Below are 22,145 nucleotides of genomic sequence, written 5' to 3' on the forward strand. Positions count from 1 at the left end.
ACAGGTGCACACTCTAATGTAATCAGATTTGAAAGCAGCAAAATGTGACCTGTATATACACCTCAGTTAAACAGAGATCAGTTTCTTGTTGGCAGTGATCTGTGGCAACACAGAGAGAGAGCTTTTTCCCGTCACCTCAGACCGGTTATAACCAACCTCTGTTCCAGTGATTAGGAGCCACGTGCTAGGAGCTTTCTGTCCTCTGTGGAGAGCGTTAAACCTTATGTGCTAGTCTCTTATTAGCAGTTTTATTTTGTAATGTGTGTATATTTTGAATTTTACCTGCACAATATTATGCTTGGTTTGTGAGCTCATGCGTTAAAATTCTGTGTTTGGCAGGAAAACATGCAGCAAGAACACTGACGAGTCTACTAATACTGAAATGTTTTTTGAAACAACTTCCTTTTTTAGTCATTGTGGATCAAGCACTGATGTTTGGCAATCTCTGCTTTGCAAGGTGACAAAATGAACAAGGAGGGGGTGTGCTCTTTTTGCTTCCGCCAGAGGGTGGTGAAATATTGTTATAAACAAAAATTTTGTATTGTCGGGTTGCAGGAGTCGAACTGACAGGTGATCCGTATCCATGATCCTCCACATTGTTGCTGTTTTCACTGCTGAGCTGAGCTGAATTTGGGTCCTTGCCCAGGAACCATGCAAGCCAGAGCCTTGAAATAGTGGAGTGGAGTTAAAAATAGTACTGACCGTGTCCCGTTCAAACAGTTGCACAAATGTCCTGATTAATATATCTGGCTTAGGTCACCTCTGTACCAGCACAAAACTCTTCAGGTTGTTTTTTATTCTGTTTTTTACCCCTTGTATTTAGGAGACAACGTCACAATTTTAAACAGCAGTTTAAAGTTTCCAGGTGATTTTTATTTATTTATGCTTATTTAGTGTTCCCCTACCACTATTTATATTGATCTTACATTTCTTCATTCTAACCCAAGTAAAATCCACCATCTTGTAGTAAGGACAAAACAGAAGTGTCTTTCTATTCACTGTTTGCATGCTATGTACAGTGGCCTCCATTAATATTGACACCCTTGGTAAATACGAGCAAAGAAGGCTGTGAAATTTTTTTTATTGTTGAATCTTTTCTTTAAAAAATTTACAAATAATCGCAAACACAACACAGGTTTATATATAAAAAAAATCTTTTGTTAAATATAGGTGTGCAACAATTATTGGCACCCTTTTAGTCAATACTTTATACTACCTCCCTTTGCCATGATAACAGCTCTTAGTCTTCTCCTATAATGCCTAATGAGGTTGGAGAATACATGGCAAGGGATCTGAGACTATTCCCCCATACAGAATCTCTCCAGATCCTACACATTTCAAGGTCCACACTGGAGGACTCTCCTCTTTAGTTCATATATATAAGTTTATATTCTATAATAGTATTTATGCATTATTTTTTTTATGGATGTACAAAAAACACTGATAATTAAACTACAGTCTTAAATTAATAATAAAATCTCCCTTTCAGTGCACCTTATGGTTTCTGTTACTCACTGCCTTTAGACATATTGTGTTTATTGTGTTTACTTTGATCGCAGAGTTTTAATTAGACTTAACAGATCTTACTCGCACTGCACTGTTTATCACCATATCTACACTGCGAGTGAGGAGCAACAGGGCCTCGTTACTAATAGATCACTTACAGATCGCTCCCATTATAATAAACAACAGACTTTACATTGCAAGCGCGCAAATACAGCATATAATGACAATAAACTTGATTTAAACTGAACCTCGTAAGCAACTCGCACCAGTTTTTACAAACAGCAGAACATTTTGAATATAAACATAAGTTTATGCTCATGCATGACTGTCATGTTTCCGAGCTACACAAGATCTGCTTTGTAAAGTTTGCAGGTTACAGTCTTCTACATTACATTTAATATAAAATGCCCTGGCACACTTTTTTCCTGCTGTCACGTGACGATTACGCCACCGTCTGTTGGTGACTGGGGTTATGTTATTATGGAAAGTCAAATGGGTCATTATTTGTGTGCAATGTTATGCTGTTTTAAGTTTAAAAATGCAGTTTTCTAAGCACCACTGGGTGTTAAATAAACGCGTCACACACCGACCGGCTTTAAGTCAATGCCACACATTGCTTAATAGGCACATCAATATGCTCATTACAAGCTCCCCCGCTTCTGTGTTTGAGGAACATATGGCAAGTCACATCATTCAATCGGCAAAACACCAACAATGGTGAGAAGAACTTTGTTTTACAATGCAAGCAGACAATAAATGACCGCACCTGACTTCTGTTGTCTGATAATCTGATGTCCTTCACTCATTATTAAATAATGAATAATATTTATGGACAGCAGAGACAAAATCCTTACCTGTTTAATCCTCATCTCGCCATCATTAGTGTTTTGCTGATTGAATGATCTGACTTGCCATAGATTCATTCATACAATCGGCAAAACTCCAACGATGGCGAGGTAAAACTAAGTTGTAAAACAAAGTTCCTTCTCTTTGCTTTGTAATGCGCAAATCAATGTGTCTATTAAGCGATATGTGGCGTTAACTTGATGCCGGTTGATGTGTGATGCTAACTTAATGCCTGGCGCCACTTGGTGTTTATTTAACACCTAGCGGCGCTGTCTTAATGCCTGGCAGTGATTAGAAAACAGCGCTTTTTATGCTTAAAATGGTGTAATGATGCATGTGAATAATGACCCAATTGGCTTTCCATGTGATGGGCACAAAAGGTAATGTTGACTCTGGGTATTCTTTATTTATTTATTTGTTTGTTTTTATTGCAATAAAAGAAAACAGCACTTCATTGAAATACAATAACATAGAAAAAAAACCCCAACAGCACCTCAATCAGTAAGAAAAAATATGATCATAATTCTTCAGAAACTTATTGTTATCAAAGAGTTTAAGAGATTTTATAATAAGAGAAATCTCAGCAAGAAAGACATCAAATCTAGTCAAAATCTTGAGAAATTTGGTTTTGTGAGAAAAAAAATTTACAATGCAACACAAAGAAATTAACAACGAGATCAATAACATGGACACTCGCAGAAAAATAAAGAAATATATCTTTCAATGAGAATTTTAAATCATAATTTATAAAAGAAGATGAATAACAACTTAAGTCCTCCAAAAAGAGATTTAGCCTGATTGCAATAGTAGAATAAATGAAGCAAAGTTTCTTCCTCAACTTTGCAAAATACACATAAGTTAGAGAGCTTAACAAAAGAAGCAATTTGGGAGTTGGTTGGATAGACATTTTGTAGAACCTCTCCTATTTTATTAGACATGCAAAAATTTTCAGGGAGTAACCATTCTTTCTTCCAGTGAATACTATAAAAATAATTCCATTTATACTGTGTGTATACTGAATAATGTAACAATCGCTTTGTATGTTTACTGACTCTGGGTATTCTGCTAAAGCTAGCGGCATTATGTCCCATCGTCTGGGAAACTTCTTACTTAAAAAAACGCTAGTGTTCCATTTGAGATAATACTACCCTTGTAAAATTCATACACTAGTGCGTATAGTGTAAGTGTATATTAGGTTGTTTTGACACAATTTTGGTCTGTACTCTCCAATGGGTGTTTTTGGAACAGAAGTAACTCAGTGAGTAAACAAGCCCCATGCCATGCGCAGACCAAATAATCGATAATGAGATTCGTTGACAACAATTTTCATAATCGATTACTTGTTACAGCTCTATAACGCAGCTAAACACCCTACCTAGTGCTTTTGTGTAGTGTAGAATGACGCATAACAACTAATATAAATATAAATATATATAATATATATAATATATATTTTAATCACTTTTTTTTTTAAGTCACCCAACATCAGTGTCTGATCTCAGTAATTCTCTTGTAGCTGAATCAACACACATCCCCAAAATCTTCTCAGAAGATTGGAGCTTGTTTGTTGGTGTCTCTGGACAGTGTTTTTAGCTATTAAGTTTTTACCACTGCTAATAGCTAATACGAAGCCTGGCCAATTACTTCACATTATTAAAATATTACAATTCATTTTGAAGAAAAATAAATTGTATACTGTAGCGAATTGTGTGCTGTAGGCTACATATTGGCCATTACTTTTACTCATCTGAACTAAAAACGCTGGACAGAAGCTACATACCCACAAGAGATAACAGTAGTGCTCGCTCCACACCCACAAGAAAAAAAACTACAAGCGACACGAATGACTTGTTGCTCACTGGTGTGAAAACAGGGTCAGACTACTGCTAGAAATGATTTGCAAGATTACAGAAGGTTGTGCATGGCTATCTTTAAAATGGCAGCTAAAGTGGAAATTTATGGCACTTGCAAACATTTCAAATTATGGACTCAGCAGTACATGTTAACTTGTGATCTGTTTTCAGTTGTTTTTTGTTGGGTTTTTTTTGTAAACCTTGAGCACTGGTTAAAAATTTGCCATCTAATACACAGACAACTCTGTAGATCCGAGCAGTAATAAGGTCTTGATTTGTGCCACCATTACATCACAGCTGTATTGTACATGTACATATCTAGGCCTAACAAAATGTTGCCTATCTGCTTTGTTTACATATTTTTTGCCAATGTCTGTTAGGTGAGGAGCTTAGGTGTGCTTAATTCCTGGCTTTTGGCTTTAGCTTTTGTGCAGGTATGTGCTGTTCAAGTGAGATTGTGATTGAATTATATGGCAAATCCAAACAGCTTGATTAATATGGCAATGTCAATAAGGACTGTTAAGAATTTCTTTCTTCTTGTAAGTGCATGGTTATCATTATTGATAGTGACTTGATACAACCCTGTCTGTTAGTTGGCTCTGCAAATACCATAATCCTGTGCTATGAGAATAGGAGGAAGAGAGGCGTTTTCCCTTGCTGGTGTTTTGATTGGCTATTACTATTCTGTGGTTTTCCGGTTTAACTAAACTACCGTGGTGTCTGCATGATTTGCCTAATCTCTGCGTCGTAAGACGCTCTGAATGTGTATAGTACGTGTTCAGTCATGCCACTTGGCTGAAGAAATGATTCCTGTAGCAGAACGCAAATTCATGCCCAAATCCCAGACACGTCAAAAAATGTTCAAGGTTGGTGTACAAATGCACTCTTAAAACAGTTGTGTTAATTTTTAACACACCTGCGTGTATAGTTAAGGACAACACATTTTGTGTTGCTTTCAAGACAATCACATTTAACACATGCTGTGCGTTAGTACATTTCCACACAAAGATGTGTTAAAAAAATAACACAGCTGTATACTTTTTTTCCCCTACAGTTATCCTAAAATGCAATTTGTTTGTATGGTAAAATGCTACTAAAATGCTCACAAAATAAACAAACAATTGCATGAAATTCAGGTGACATTTATTTAAAACCTTGACGTTAAAATCTTACAAATCTCCCTGCCATCTGGGAAGACAAGAGTCCCAGTGCCTTCCATTTGAAAAGCTTACAATTTTGTTAACTACAAAATATGGACAAATGTCTTTGGGCTTTAACTGAGAAATTGTGTCACAGAATCCCAACTTGTGTAATTTTGGAAATGTGACCTTCACTCTGCTAATGATCAAATAGGAGCTAGCTGTAGACTCACCAGGAAAATGTAGCTAATTTGCGAATATTTATTTCCCCAAATTTAGCACCTCACCGCCAATTTTGCACATAACGTAATTAAGTCAGTCAGCATTACAGAGATAGTGGGAAGCAGTACAACCTACTGTAACCCCAAACCTCTCTTTATGTCACATTAACCTTGTGAATAACTTTTGGCCTCGACATTACTGAGATAGCTAAGTTCCGTTAGCCACTGACTGTCTGTACCAGTTAACCAGCACTAACAATCGCCGAATACATGAATAAACATTGCCGTAACTCATCCTCCTAATGTGAATTACTACAGCATGCCTTGTCCAAAACACTTGCTACATGTAAGTAACATTAACTCACTCTCTGTATTACATCGTGGTGAACAGCTGCAATGCTAGGTTATGGGTAACTTTCAAAAAGGTAATCTTTTGCAGTGAACAAATGCTTCAAGTGGTTTCCCCAAATTCAACTAAAAATGCAATTTGTAATGATTTCTCCAGATTGAAAATTATTCAGCCCCTTCATGGTATGCATCTTTAGTACTTAGTAGAGCGCCCTTTTGCTGTTCTGACTTGCTGCAAACGAGATGCATAGCTTCTGGCAGCGTTCCTGAGGAATCTTAGCCCATTCCTCATGAACAATGGCCTCCAGTTCAGTAATATTCTTGGGTTTGTGTGCTGCAACCGCCTTCTTCAAATCCCACCAGAGATTTTCTATGGGGTTGAAGTCAGGTGACTGTGATGGGCCTTCCAGGACTTCTTTTGCAACGAAGCCTTGGTGGAATTTGAGGTATGCTCTCCGATCATTGTCCTGTTGGAAGGTTCAATTACGCCCAAGCTTCAGCTTCCTCACAGACAGAATGAGGTTTTCTAGTAGGATTTCCTCATACTTCAATGAATCCATCTTGCCTTACACACGCTGCAGACAATAAACCTGATTTGCAATGGGGGTTGAATAATTTTTATTGCAACTGTTTGATTGCAACTGTTTAAACAATCATTCTAACAGCAGCACACACCTGGGTCTTTATTTGTACGCTCAAGTAGCTAATCAACTCTCCATACTTTTTATGTTGGCTGACATTTTTTTGGCTTAAGTTTAATATCTTTTGCACCCAGTGGTTTTGAACCCCCCCCCCCCCCCCCCATTAATGAAAAAATACAACACTTGCCTAGCTGTAGCTGAATATCGCTTTCTGATACAAGTGACACTACATTTGTTAATTATTACAGATTGACTCTCCTAGGAGTGAGACAGTGCCATGGCGAGCGACATAGTCCTGATAATGAAGGGTCTGGCCAAGCTGAGCCAGGCAGTGCTCGAGACCCAGGCGAGTGCCTTGAAGAGTGGAGGAGCCGTGACACAAAGTATGAAAATGACAGCAGAGCAAGCCATGAGTGTGGCCATGCATAAAATACAGGTAGGTTCTGCTCCACGTAGTCCACCTGAATTAATGAGGTAATTTTAAGCAGGTTCTTCATTGCCTTTGAGTGACTAAAAACAGTAAATAACAAATAATAATCTGTTCTTCCACCATGTGGGTTATGGGATCTCATAAAGCGGGTACAACCACTGAGCTGTAGTTTCAAATAAAAGTACTGCTTTTTTACGGTAAACTAGAGGTCTACACAATCATCACCAGCTCATCTATTTTGTCTTAAGCTTTGAAGATGCTCTAGTGTCGGATTTCTCCCAATTCCATTCATATATTTCTACAAATCTGGGATGCACATAAAAGCTTTAATTAGTTTACAGTAGCACATAAAGATAGGGTTGGTGACTTGTTTTTATGTTATGTAGCTATCAGGAGATAATAAGATCTTTTGAAATGATCACAACTGCTGTACTGTCAGTATTATTAAAGTTTATGAAAGTCTCTGTATAAATGCTGAGACAATGTCGCACACAAGAGCTCTTCCGTTGCATTTGCTTTCATTGAAGTTGTGATGTTCTTTTAAAATGACCTTTTGCTCCTTCTGATCTGTGATGGATGCAGGAATTCACCGGCCAGCAGCAAAGTGTGACTGACTTCAGCACAGGCATGGATGATAAGTATGCTTTTTCCAGTGAGGAGGGCTACAGTGAGGGCGTGACGCAGATGGAGCAATCTGATAACACATTCACGGATGGCAGTGTGGATAGTGCTAGAACATCCTACCACTCAGTAGGGAAATCAAATGTTTTTGAACACTTTAAGGATCCTACGAAGCAGTTCACAGGGACTCGCTCGTATCACCAGGATCACTCGTCTGTAGGTGGGCTCACGGCCAAAGACATCAACAAAGCCAGGAAGGCCAAGCAGAGCATCAGCAAACCCCATAAACAAATGGTAAACAATGCTGATCTTGTAGCCCGGTGTCAGTTGAGTAACCAGGCTGTGTTTAAACAGTGCAATGTTGCAATTTTACTTGGAAAGTGGATTTAGTTTGTGCCTGAAGATTTAGTTTAGTTGTTGTGGCAAAACAAAATGGAAAGCTCATTACTTTGTACCTTTGTTTGAGTCTTATGTATAACTTGTTTTCCTCAAACCATCAACACTGTTATTTTGTTTACTTTCTTAATGTTGAATGGGCCTCGTTTATCAATCTCGGTACAAGGTGATTTATTTGTAAATCATTCATAGTAATCCTTCATTTGTTATTTGTGAAAATCCTGCAATTTCTGAAAAATGTTCATTCCCTTTTCGTGCTCCTGAGTGTGTGCAAGTTTACAATGTCAACCTTGGCTTCAAATCATGTAAATAGAGACATATTACTGCACTAGGGCTGGGTGATATATATCGATATCGTGAGAAATGATAGAAATGTCCTCAAGTATTCTGATATGATATTTCTGTCATATCGCCCAGCCTTATACTGCACTTATATATATGGATCACACTGTCACGTTTAAATATCTTGTGTATTTTCTTTACACACACACAAATTGAATGAAACTTTTGTGAAACCCAGTTGTTTCATATTAGTGGCATTAGCTAAAGTAATGTTAAATTAAAAATCAAATTAAAGAAAGCAGTCAAACCAAAACCATCAATTAATAAAAATAAGACTTGTCATTAAATTGTGAATGCAACTGTATAAAAGGAGGAAGTGCTCAGGTGGTGTGCAAGTCGGTTGCGTTTGCCATGTCATATTCTTTTAATGCTGTGCAACACTTTATCCGAACCATCAGGGATTGATAAGTGACCGATCTGGTATGTCTCAAGCTGCAATGTGATGTATAACTAGTGTACCTAGTGTGCTGCGGACCATTTGCATACTTATTATGCTTTTCTAACACGACATCAGGAAGGGTGACTAGGACTTCTGACGGAGAGAACCCGAGACACTTGGCTTTAGAAACATAGCAGTTTCTCTGTGTGTTGTGCTTGCTGTCCACGATTACCTGGGTACAGTGTAGATTTTTGCGTTTTTTTCCCCCCTTCCATTTCCATGTCAAACACTTTCTGTTTAAATCGAATTCATCTTTTCCGTAATTTGGTTTCAGGTGCACTGTTAAATATTATATTATTTATTAGCATGGATGTGAATGAAAATAACTTTTACTTCTACCTTTGAGAGTCTATTTTTTGCCTTTTGCTCATTATTTCAACTTTTGACTTTTGGTGGATTATTATTATTTTTGCCATTTTGTGGCCATCACCAAAGGCAAATCAACTGTGCCATGCATGTTCCTGGTAGAAAATCAGCATTTTCGTAACTTTTGTAAATCCTGCAGACATTTTTAGTTCAGTTTGGTTTACACAAACTTTTACACACTTCTTTACTGAAAGATTGATAAATGAGGCCCATTGTTGAGGAAAAATAAGTTGCATTTTCAACTTTAGAGCTTAACAACATTCAAGTGCTGTATTTTTTTTGATAAGGTGTTGTAAAAATGCAGTTCTGTCCCTTGCTAGACATTAACGAATGCTCTGTTCTGCTCTTAGCTGAGCGAGAGAGCAAGGGAGCAAAAGGTTCCTGTGACACGGCTGGGAAGATTGGCAAATTTTGGAGGTAAGTGAATTTTATTGATGCAAGAGAGGCTCTTTTGTGACTTTCTGGATGAGTAGTTGCTGTGTTCCTTGAGGAATTTTGGAAGGTAAACCACTTCTGGGAAAGTTCACTACTGTGCCGCAACCTCAGCTGAGCTACAAGTATATGTTTGTGTGTATCTTGTGTATTTCTGTTTGAGTGTAATACCTGAATGCTAGGCATTTTATTGCTTGGTGTTTGAAAAGCTGAAGATGAGGTGTTTGCAGAGTACAACCCCAATTCCGAAAAAGTTGGGAGAGTATGGAAAATGCTAAAAAAAACAAAGAGAAGTGGTTTGTAAATGTACTTTGACTTGTATTTAAACAAAAAATGTATAAAGACAAGGTATTTGATGTTTTACATAATCAACTGCTTTTTTTTTTTTTTTTTTTTTTTTTTTTTTTTTTTTTTTTTGAAGATTTATTTATTTATAACGTTTATTTTAAAATTGATACATGAAACATGTTCCAAAAAAGTTGGAATAGGGTCAGTTGACTAATAGCCATCGTGTTCTTCAGGCCAGAGAAGAAAAGGACTTTCCAAGCTGTTATCAGCGTCAAGTCCATAAGCCAGCGACTGTCATGGTATGGGGGTTTGTCGGTGCTTATGGCATGTGTAACTTGCACATCTGTGAGGGCACGGTTAATGCAGGAAGATATGTACACATTTTGAAGCAACATATTCTGCCATCCAGAGCAGGACAACGCTAAACCACGTTCTGCCCGGATTACAAGCGCGCAGGCCTTATGATTACACTACATGCCACAGTTGAGAGAATTTATCAAATTTGTTTAACATTTTCTTTTTCAAGTACGTACGATTCCTGTTTTGGTTTATGCAGGACATCTGATAGGAATTTTACAGCCCCGTTCTATGATAATGCTGTTATAAACTTAACTTTTTTTTTTTTTTTACATGTTATTTATTTTATCAGCATACAAGTGTGCAGCAATGAAGTAGAAAACATTGTTCTTGTTTTCGGAACATTTCTACATACACTTAAAATATCCTATATCTAATACTTACTATTTCTTGAGTAATTCCCCTTACTTTTACTCAGGTATGGTGTAATCTGTGCGTTTCGGACTTGGCAAATGCGCAAAAAGTTGTGAAAGGTGTGTTTTGTTTGTTTTTGGAAGTAACATTTTTTTTTTAATGGAGTAAAGTTATTGGTTGCTTAAGCCACATAGGACATTGTCTAAGATGGATGTAGAGCTTAAGTCATGCTCTTTGTCCCACACTTCAGTTGTCCTCTGAAGTGTTCCATCGTTACATCTGGAGTGAATTCGTCTGCCTTGCCCTCAGTGTTCCCATGATATTCTCTGGATTCAGAATAAAGCCCTTACTGAGGATGAATGTGGAAACTGTAGAGCAACAGAAATGCTGATTTGTTTGAATGCCTGTTTTTTTTTAAATACTTTTTTATGGTGACCCACATTTCAATATTTGCAGTCGGATTCAAGTAAAATGGGATTAAATGGAAAATGTAAGCTGTTTTTTATTTTTTTTATTTATTTTTTTATAGTCAATCCTTTGTCAAAAGTTGAATTCGGAATCAAGTGCAGATCTTCAAAACAGTTTAATAAACAACCAAACAAAGACGAAAAGACAACTAGGCAAAATATTGTGGCTAAGGCTAAACATAAACTATGAAACAGAACATGGTACAGGGACAAAGGTCAAGATAGACAATACTTAAGACCAGGAAGCAGTACAAACAGTGGCTATATATAGGAGTACTCCTTAAACAGAAACGTGATACAGGTGGTCATGTGACAGTGATGTAGTATGGTGCAGTGGCTACTGGGAAGTGAAGTCCAGTGTTACCTCCTTGATATATGGCAGAACCCCCCCCGCAAGGGCACTTTTCCCCAGAGTGCCCAAAATGCACTCCCTCCCTCTGGTGGTCCTGGCCCCCTGGGCAAAATGTCCCTAGCTGAACCAGGAGACTGGGCAGCATCCTCAGCGGAGCGAGAAAGCAACGCAACATCCTTAGTGGAACAGGTAAGCAGAGCAATGTCCTCAGCAGAACAGGTAAGCAGAGCGACATCCTCAGCGAGGCTGGAGCTCAGAGCGACATCCTCTGCGGGACAGGACAGCGGGACAACTGCCTCAGCAGGACAGGAGAGGGGAGCGATGTTCTCCGCAAGGCCCGAGGGAAGCTCCAAGATTTTCGCGAGGCCATAGAGGGGAGCGAGGTTCTCCGTGAGGCCAGAGAGGTTCTCTGCGGAGCACGAGGGGGAAACGATGCCCTCCCAGGAGCAGGAAAGGGGGAGTGACATACAGCACACAGCAAAGAAGAGGAACGACGTCTTAAGCAGAACATGGAGGCGGAGCGACGACCTCAGCCGGGCAGGATGGCGGAGCGACGACCTCAGCCGGGCAGGATGGCGGAGCGACGACCTCAGCCGGGCAGGATGGCGGAGCGACGACCTCAGCCGGGCAGGATGGCGGAGCGACGACCTCAGCCGGGCAGGAAGGCGGAGCGACGACCTCAGCCGGGCAGGAAGGCGGCGCGACGACCTCAGCCGGGCAGGAAGGCGGCGCGACGACCTCAGCCGGGCAGGAAGGCGGCGCGACGTCCCCAGTTGGGCAGGAAGGCGGCGCGACGTCCCCAGCCGGGAAGGAAGGCGGCGCGACGTCCCCAGCCGGGAAGGAAGGCGGCGCGACGTCCCCAGCCGGGAAGGAAGGCGGCGCGACGTCCCCAGCCGGGAAGGAAGGCGGCGCGACGTCCCCAGCCGGGAAGGAAGGCGGCGCGACGTCCCCAGCCGGGCAGGAAGGCGGCGCGACGTCCCCAGCCGGGCAGGAAGGCGGCGCGACGTCCCCAGCCGGGCAGGAAGGCGGCGCGACGTCCCCAGCCGGGCAGGAAGGCGGCGCGACGTCCCCAGCCGGGCAGGAAGGCGGCGCGACGTCCCCAGCCGGGCAGGAAGGCGGCGCGACGTCCCCAGCCGGGCAGGAAGGCGGCGCGACGTCCCCAGCCGGGCAGGAAGGCGGCGCGACGTCCCCAGCCGGGCAGGAAGGCGGCGCGACGTCCCCAGCCGGGCAGGAAGGCGGCGCGACGTCCCCAGCCGGGCAGGAAGGCGGCGCGACGTCCCCAGCCGGGCAGGAAGGCGGCGCGACGTCCCCAGCCGGGCAGGAAGGCGGCGCGACGTCCCCAGCCGGGCAGGAAGGCGGCGCGACGTCCTCAGCAGAGCAGGAAAGCCTCAGCGATGCCCTCAGCGGTGCAGAAAAGCAGGGCGAGTTCCTCATCAGAGCAGGCAAGCACAGCGGCGTTGTGCGCAGGGTTGGCGAACAGAGGGGAGCACTTGGGTATGTCGGGAGATGGAGCAACGTCTTCAGCCAACCTGGGCGACTGAGCGACGTCCTCAGCTGATCCGAAAGGCTGAGGGGCGTCCTCAGACGAGCAGGTAGGCTGACTTCTGAACGAGCAGTTCTCAGCTGACTCCGTTTGCTGGACCAGAACCATAATAGTGGAGGGAGGGTGGGAGATGGTATTAGCCCAGTTAACAGGCTCCCACGTGTACCCGGACTCCTCCATGTCCTCCTGCTGCTTACGTAGCACAGCTTGGTACTCCTCCTCCTGTTGGCGTGGCGTAGTTCTCTACGAACATAGGTGGCAGAGTGAAGGCCAGGTATTTCATAATGATCCTCTGCTTCCGTGTAGGTCTTACATTCTGTCACGTTACAAAGTTGAATTCGGAAGCAAGCGCAGATCTTCAAAACAGTTTAATAAACAACCAAACAAAGACACTAAGACAACTAGGCAAAATACAGTGGCTAAGGCTAAACATAAACTCTGAAACAAAACATGGTACAGGGACAAAGGTCAAAATAGACAATACATAAGACCAGAAAGCAGCACAAACAGTGGCTATATATAGGAGTGCTTGTTAAACAGAAACGTGATACAGGTGCAGGTGGTCATGTGACACTGATGTAGTATGGTGCAGTGGCTGCTGGGAAATTAAGTCCAGAGTTACCTCCTTGATATATCACACTTTCCCTAAATTGTTGTCATTTAAGGATAAAATTCATCATATGGATTTGACAGTTCAGTGTTATCCTGTTTAATATATGCAGGACTTGTGTAAAGCTTCTCCTCCTTGTGTGTGTAACAGGTCTTGCAGTGGGTCTTGGCATTGGAGCATTGGCTGAGGTGGCCAAGAAAAGCCTGCGTCCAGAAGAAAAGAATGGTAAGGACAGGTTAATGTGGTATAGAGAGATTTTTTTTTTCTTTTCCTTTTCTGGACATCACTGATTAACTCGTTGATTTTCAATTACAGGACATGGTATTAAATATGAGGGATTATTTATCTATCTATTTATTTATTTATTTATTTACAAGAGAACTACTATAGCTAAACATTTCACAAAGTATAGGAAGAGATTTCCTAAACCATACTGAAAGCCTTGCAAGCGAACCTGCTTCTTATGCAATCAGGTTCAATGATTTACAGCTTTATAGTAAATAGCAACCTATTGCCGTAGTACAAAAGTACTATGTTGGTTCTGAAAAAGTTGGTTCAGTTTTCAGTAGAGGGAAAGATTCTTAAGAGAATTTAGAAAGACTACAAAGGATTAGTAGTAGTAGTAGTAGTAGTATTAGTATTAAGTAGTAGTATACTTTCTCATACTCCACCTCCAAATGACCAGCAGCTGAAGTCAGATACCACATCTGACTGTTAATGAGAGTCCGTGATAAAGTGTTGAACTGGTGTTATAGTTAGTTTACTGATGAAAGGTTTTCACTCCCATTGATTAAATCTTTGTTGGCTCTTTTGCAACATCAGATTTAAGTATATTAGTATGGGATTTTTTTCTGCTTCTTTTGAAGTGACTCTACAGAAATACATTTAAATACTATTTTAATAAATAAACTATTTAAATGTCTCAGAATTATTAAATTTTTTTTTAAAAACCCACTCAATTAAGTATTCACCCCCTCAGTGTAGAATTTGCAGAATTACACATTCCCTCCTTACACATCAATGACTCGTATATGTATCGTACATATAACTGTGTGCTATAAAGTTCCTTGTTATTTGGGCATTGGTTTCTTTTGCAGTTCTTGTGGTGTTGCCCAGACTCTAACAATTCTGTTAAGTTATATTTTAAAAACGTATTGTTGAGTATTCATTTGTATAATCTCTCCTCCCAGGAGACAAAAAGGCTGTTTTAGACTCCAGCCCATTCCTGTCTGAGGCCAATGCAGAGCGTATTGTCAGGACACTGTGTAAAGTGCGCGGAGCGGCACTCAAACTGGGACAGATGCTTAGCATTCAGGGTGAGTGAATATCTTTTATGTGTAATACTTTTATGTGTTAGGAAGACCTCACCACATCATAGTCTTAACCACACTCAAGATTACTGGATGTTACACTTTATGACCCCTGCTCATTTTCACTGTCTTGGCAGTCATGAGTCATGTTCATCCTTAACATTAAGGTGACACACTAAACTCTGCTTCTAGCTGCTTACATCACTGGCTGGCGAGAGCATTATTATTGGTATTCACACTTGGAATAGAAGGTCAGCATTACTGTTGGTTACTTCATGGGTTAAAATAAGTGTCTCATACAAGTTAAAAGTCTGGTTTTGTTTTAGTGTTTTTGGTAAGATCCAAATGTGATATAAATGTCAGTTATTTCCTTAGGCACCTACAGTGTCTTAGTTTGTATGTGTGTGGGAAACCGAGAGCTTTGCTGTCTCTCATCACCACCCGTCTTGACGTCTGGCACAAGAAGTCTCGCAGTCTGCTGACACATTGTAGCTTCTGATTGATGGCCACTGTTTCTGGAACTAAATTAAGGGACAACTTAAAGAGACATGGCAGTAGTAAATGGTAAATTGCACATGGCTGGCATTATCTTTGAACAGTTGTCAGTTAAACTTGCAGAACAAACTTAAGCTAAAAATAAGCGAGCAGCCATGCAGAGAAGCTTCACCTTTCACTCTGAAGTGCTGTGAGGATTGTCAGTTGCTCACAATAAGCACAGATGACTTGTAATAAACAAATAGCTGAGAGATGTTCACATAAACTGTTTTAAGTTTCTCTCTCTCTCGTTCTCTCCCTCTCAACCACAAAGGTCATCTTGGATGATTAAAGCAAAAGTGTCAACATAAAGAAGCATAAATATGGATATACAGCCTTGTAGGGGTATAAGGATGCACTGCGGTCACAAATTTTTTCAATTCAGAATACTGGCTTTCATGGTTTTGATTTGATTCTCTGAATATTTTGAAAAAATTTGAATGAAGAAAAATTATGACTGAAAAGACTCCTTATTTAGTTCCAAATCATAAACGATGCAAAACAATGTCAGTTTTTGTCTGTATAAAACAAAATAATTAAAAATTGCTCTGAACAGAGGTAAATGTACTACAGGTTCACCTTATTTTAAAAATAAATAAATCAACTTATAAATTCTCCCTAGCAGAAATAGCCCCGTAGCAGAACTAGAGCTCCAAAGTCGCCTAAAATGGCTGATTTCTGCTGACTTTGGTGTTGTTCAAAATAGAGCTGATCAATACTAGTCGATAATAATCGATTATGAAAATCGTTGTCAAAGGATCTCATTATCGATTAGTCGGTCTGCGTGCGGCACGGGGTACATTTACTCACTACGTTACTTTTGTTCCGAAAACACGCTTCGGAGAGTAAATACTAAAGTTGTGTCCCAAATGACGTACTATACACTTAGACAATGCATATGTATGACGTTTAGAAAGGTAATATCGCCTCAAATGGAACACAAGCGTTTTTTTTTTTTACTAACCGGAAGTATAAGCTGCTTCTTAGTCGACGGCGCATAATGTCAAATGCACGTAATGCGATGCCGCTAGCTTTAGCAGATACCCAGAGTCAACAACAATGACTTTCTTCAGTTTACTGTTTATATACTTACTTATATACTTGGTTTATATTATATATAAGTATTTATGCATTATTTTTTTTATGGCTGCACAAAAAGCAAATTAACTGGTGTGTGTCTGCATGTATTAGGTTCTTTTCAGTCTTATATAATTGGACAAACAGTTGTGTAAAGTTAGTCTGAAGTTTATATTTGTAACACTCAGTTTGTGGATTTTATTTTAAATAAACGAACAAATGGTACTGAAAGTTTGCCCCCCCCCCCCCCCCCCCCCCAATCCGATTAATCAAAGGGGAAAAAAGGACCAACTAATCGATTATGAAAATAATCGTTAGTTGCAGCTCTAGTTTGAAACATACTGACGAGCTCTTTTTAACCGTTATAACGTGGTCCTGTAACCGTATAATGTATAAAGTTTGTTGGTCATTGAAATCTGGAGCTATCAGACTTCACAAGTGCATATGATCTTTAGGCTCTCCATGAAAGAACATGATCATGTGTCCAGTGTGCTCTTTCTATATTTTAACTGTATGGGATGTGCAGATTGGGACCTCTGGTGTTCAAAGATTGCAACTGCATTGCATAATTAATAGAATTGCACATTTCCATGATGCGCATGGTCACATGATATTACACCCATAGAGCCTTGTTTATGCCTGACATGCTCAAGCAATGCCAACTCTTATAGAGCTTGGAAGCTGACAAAAATGCCTGCATCTGAATTTTGTATATTTAAATTATAGACACATTTAAATAATAAAAAAAAGTAATTAAATTTTTTTTTTCCTGTGGTGTATTTAGTAAATGTACATTTTTGTCTCACTCAGTGTTTAATTTACGGTTATTTACATTATTTTACCAAAATATTCCTCAGGGCATGTTTGTCAATCTAATCCTAATTTCATGGTTAACAGTGAACAGATTCCGGCAGTATCGTACTTACCGCTTCAGTTTATCAGTTGATTTGTATTCTAGATAATTAATTTTTTAATTTGTGTTGATCTTGTAAAAAAAACAAAAAAAAAACAAACAAAATAATAACCTTTGGCTGTACTTGTTGTCCCTGCAGTTCTTCTTGAAAGAAAGTATGATGCATAAATTGTATGATTAATTGATTAAATAATATCATCTCTGGAGTGAGATATTTAAGTAATAAATTAATAAACACATTTAACTTTTGCCCATTTCTTTCACCTGTTTTAGTAGAGCAGTGGATTAAGTCCTACAATTTTAAACTTGGTCCTATATTAATGTATGTATGTGTGTGTATTTCATTTTTTGATTTTTAATTCATTTAAAAATGAATTAAAAATCAAAAATAATTTTTAAAACATGTTTTCACTTCATCATGATGGGGGATTAAGTGTAGATTGATGGGTAAAAATGGCAATTATATCCAATCGAAACACAATTAAGTGTGTAACATGAAAAGGCGTGTGAACACTTTGAATTCACTGAATATCAAATGCATGTATAAAATATTTAGGGAAGGTTTTAGGTAATTAAACTACATTAATGTTAGCTTGCTGGTAAAAGCTAACTGTTTAATAGGAATAAAAACTTTAGCTGCAGTGACCTCATTACTGCTCAAATCTTCCATTTTAACTCCATTTAACTCTGTTTGTTCTCTTCACTTTTTCACAGCGTGATGCTGTGATTGAGAGTTCAAGCACTGTGAAAGTGTCTACTTTTCCCCGGGAATCCTGAATGTGACACCTGTGGCCTAACTTACAGAACATCTTTACTTTTCATATTTGAATTTTTGAGATTATAATTTAGAGTTCTGAAAACTGTAACCTATTATTTCTCATTATTGTATATGGCTTAAAGGGTAATCGTCTCGCTAGCAGGTTCAAACCAAAGAAATAAACATGACCAAAGATTTGCGTTTATTAAATACTTCACAGAAAAAAGGGATTGAATTTAATGTATCTATACTCTAACATATACGACATTCATATTCAAACACTTTTGTCAGATTAATGGCTTAACAAAATCAAGGCTTTCATTTAAAAGAAATGCTCAACAGTTTTTGCTTCAGCTTTTACATTCTAGTGCGTGCACATGTAGATATACGGGTGTCTGATGCGCTGTCACTTTAATTTGCTTTTCATAGCATTGTGTGTAACATTTAAACCCTAAATGGTGACAGTGAGAAGGAAAACATTGTGATGCACATGGAGAAATTCGAATGAATGAATGTGAGGAATGTATGAGGAATATGTAAGTAGTAAATAGAGGTAATTAAACGTAGCCAGTGGTGAAACCAGTGGATTGTCTGTCTATGGAAGTCCTTTGCTTGCCCAGCAGATGAAGGATTTTGTCACAAACATCCTGTCCATATTCAGTTACTTATCTATGTAGAGGTCGTAACTACTGAGCATAATACACAACAGAGAAACATGAGGTTGGGACAAAGGTCCTTTATCAGCTGTACAATCACTTTTACTACCTTTCCCTTTATTACTGAAAGGCACTGCAGTTACTCCCTGGATTCTGATTCAAATTTGGATATGCACATTTACTATATATGCTATAAAATGTGTAGTATGAGCAGGTGTTACAAACAAAACATGAATATTTTTGTCATTTATGTTTCTCTTTCCCCCTAGACGATGCTTTCATCAATCCTCACCTATCGAAGATCTTTGAGCGGGTCCGTCAGAGTGCAGACTTCATGCCCATCAAGCAGATGATGGTACACACTGTCTGAGCACAACAATCACTTCAGTTACATTACACATTGAAGCATACGTACTTTTAGAGCATGTCCGTCAGTGTTTCCCACAGATCAGATACATGTATCCGATCTCAGAGTTCCACCACCCATAGATATTAGAAATAACAGAGAGTTTTATTTATTGGCAGTTTTCAGGTGATCTGATGATCTGAAGAAAAAAAAAAATCTGATGCAATGTGACATGACAAAATGGACAGCAGTCATTCATTGGCAAAAGAGCTGCCAATTTCCAGTGACCGTGTTATCATTTTTATATTACTGTTGTAGAAGCAATATTAATGTGGGGCAGTGGTGGCTTGACAGTTAAGGCTCTGGGTTACTGATCGGAAGGTCAGGGGTTCAAGACCCAGCACTGCCAAGCTGCCACTGTTGGCCCTTGAACAAGGCCCTTAACCCTCTCTGCTCCCGGGGTGCTGTATCATGGCTGACCATGTGCTCTGACCCGAACTTCCTGACATGCTGGGGTATGCGAAGAAAAAAGAATTTACTGTGCTGTAATGTATATGTGATCTATAAAGACTCATTATCATTATCATTTATGGGATTGTTGGTGACCTTTAGTAATGGTCATATGCTTTGCTATACCCTCAACGTGTGCGGTAAGTACACAAATATTAGGAACTCCACTGATGGACTATCCCTGTATCGTGCACGTCAACATAGTTATTTGCTAGCAACCAAACTCCCAGACGATTTAAAAAAAAAAAATCTTTCCAAGCATTAATAGGAAAAGAGAATACCAGCATTGGACAAAATGTACTTGGATACTTCTTAATATTCCTGGCCACAAGTTATCACCTACATGTGGGAAACACTGGTGCTGAATATTTCCAGAATGTTTTACATTAGATAAAGTATTTCAGTCATATAAAAACCTACAGGGGATTGTGTATGCAATAATCTGTGTATAGAAAGCTTTGAATAATGACCTGGGCCCAAACTGGAGGGACAAACTGGAGATGTTCGAGGAGAGACCCTTCGCCGCTGCCTCCATCGGGCAAGTGCATCTGGCCAGAATGAAGGATGGCCGAGAAGTAGCTATGAAGATCCAGGTGAGGGGCAAGCATTTAAGGGTTAATAGCAAACTGACAAAGTTAGGTTGTAAAAGGCTACTTAAAAGTGCAAGTAAGTAAATAAGGAAAGTAGGGGTTCAGTTAACATCTTCTCAATGAAACAAGTACTTACTGAAAGTGAATGAAAGCTTATGTATTTGTTAGGTTTTGTTATAATGCTTTGTCTAGTGATGTGGAAAAAGTTGTTGAAAATCTGTTATGAAGTTAAAACATGCGCTGGTAGAAAATTAAAATCCAAAAATAAGTCAGTCTTTTATTTAACATGTGTACATGGAAACATTGTGACAAAGCCCAGATAAATTGCTGACTGTACAGTAACATGATAAAGCACAAATATGCAAAACACAAGCGCAACAGCAGAGGGTATTAGATGATCTCGTGGAGCTAAAAGGTCTACACACCCCTGTTAAAAAGGCAGGTTTTTGTGATGTAAAAAAAATAAATAAACCAAGGTAAATCATGTAAGAACCTTTTCTACCTTTATTGTGAAATTTTAACCTAATAATTAAAGTGAAAACCAATAAGAATCATTTTAGGGGGAAAAATGAAAAATAAAAAAGTACAGTAGCCTGTTGCATAAGTTTGCACACCCCTAAACTAACACTTAGTCAAAGCAGATTTAAATTTTATCACAGCATTCAATCTTTTTAGGTAAAAGTCAGTCAGTTTGGCACATCTTGGCTTAGCAATATTTTTCCATTCTTCCTTGCAAAAGCATTCTAACTCTGTCAGATTGGCTGGGCATCTCCTGTGCACAGTCCTTTTCAGATCACCACACAGATTATTGATTGGATTTACATCTGGACTCTAGCTGGGCCATTCCGAAACCTTAAACTTGTTTTGATGAAGGCATTCCTTTGTTGGTCTGCAGGTTGCTTTGGGTCATTGTCATGCTGAAAGGTGAAAATCCTCTTCATCTTAAGTGTTTTAGCAGAAGCCTTAAGATTTTATGCCAAAATTGACTGGTATTTGGAGCTATTCATTATTGCCTCCTCCCTGATTAAAGCCCCAGTTCCAGCTGAAGAAAAGTATGATGCGGCCACCACCATGCTTCCCCATCGGGATGGTGTTTGTTTGTTTTTTTTTAATGTTTTGTTTTGTTTTGTTTTGTTTTTTGTTAAGAAGGCTAACGTGTTGCCACCCTACCCATAGCCCAGACATATGAAGAATTCGTGAGATTGTTGTCACATGTAGGGAGCAACCAGTACTTCCCAGAAATTGCTGCAATTTCTTTTAATGTTGCTGTAGGCCTCTTGGCAGCCTCCCTGACCAGTTCTCTTCTGATCTTTTCATCATTTTTAGAGGGATGTCCTGTTCTTAGTAGTGTCACTGTCGTGCCATATTTTCTCCACTTGTTGATTATTGTCTTTACAGAGTTCCATGGTATATCCAATACCTTGGAAAAAATTTTTGTAACCCTCTTCTGATTGATATTTTCAACAATGAGATCTCATCTCTATGTGGCCCATGGCTTTTCCAGTTGGATGTTACCAAGAAGACGTCAGGAAAATCCTATAGGAACAGCTGTACTTTACTTGGGGTTAATTAGTGAGTTTAATTGATGGCAGATGTATACTAATTAGTATTTAACATGAGTTTGAATGTAATTGGTTGATTCTGAACACTGCCACATTCCCTGCCATTTTAAAAGGGGTGTGTAGACTTTTTATATCCACTGTATACACAAATGTATAAAATATAATAAAGTACATTATAACATATAAGGTACAATATAAAATATACAGAATACAAAATAAATGAGCACATGAAGGTCGGAGGTGTGGAGTAACAAGTAAAGCATGACTATTTATGGTAAATATCCTAGTTACAAGAACAGGACTAATTAACAGCACTAAATATCATCACAGTTACTGTGA

General features: G+C 39.4%; 1 protein-coding gene across 1 annotated transcript in view; it reads left to right on the forward strand.

Moving 5' to 3' along the window:
* coq8aa (coenzyme Q8A, genome duplicate a) overlaps positions 1-22,145 on the forward strand; it is a 32,243-nt gene that overhangs the window by 819 nt on the left and 9,279 nt on the right. The window contains exons 2-8 of the mRNA XM_017450167.3: positions 6,803-6,990; positions 7,567-7,899; positions 9,499-9,565; positions 13,702-13,776; positions 14,742-14,867; positions 19,068-19,153; positions 20,107-20,247. Coding sequence (XP_017305656.1) covers positions 6,832-6,990; positions 7,567-7,899; positions 9,499-9,565; positions 13,702-13,776; positions 14,742-14,867; positions 19,068-19,153; positions 20,107-20,247 — 987 coding nt within the window. The 5' untranslated portion in view covers positions 6,803-6,831. The remainder of the gene's footprint in view (positions 1-6,802; positions 6,991-7,566; positions 7,900-9,498; positions 9,566-13,701; positions 13,777-14,741; positions 14,868-19,067; positions 19,154-20,106; positions 20,248-22,145) is intronic.

Source organism: Ictalurus punctatus, chromosome 2 (assembly GCF_001660625.3).
Source record: "Ictalurus punctatus breed USDA103 chromosome 2, Coco_2.0, whole genome shotgun sequence".
Lineage (NCBI taxonomy): Eukaryota > Metazoa > Chordata > Actinopteri > Siluriformes > Ictaluridae > Ictalurus > Ictalurus punctatus.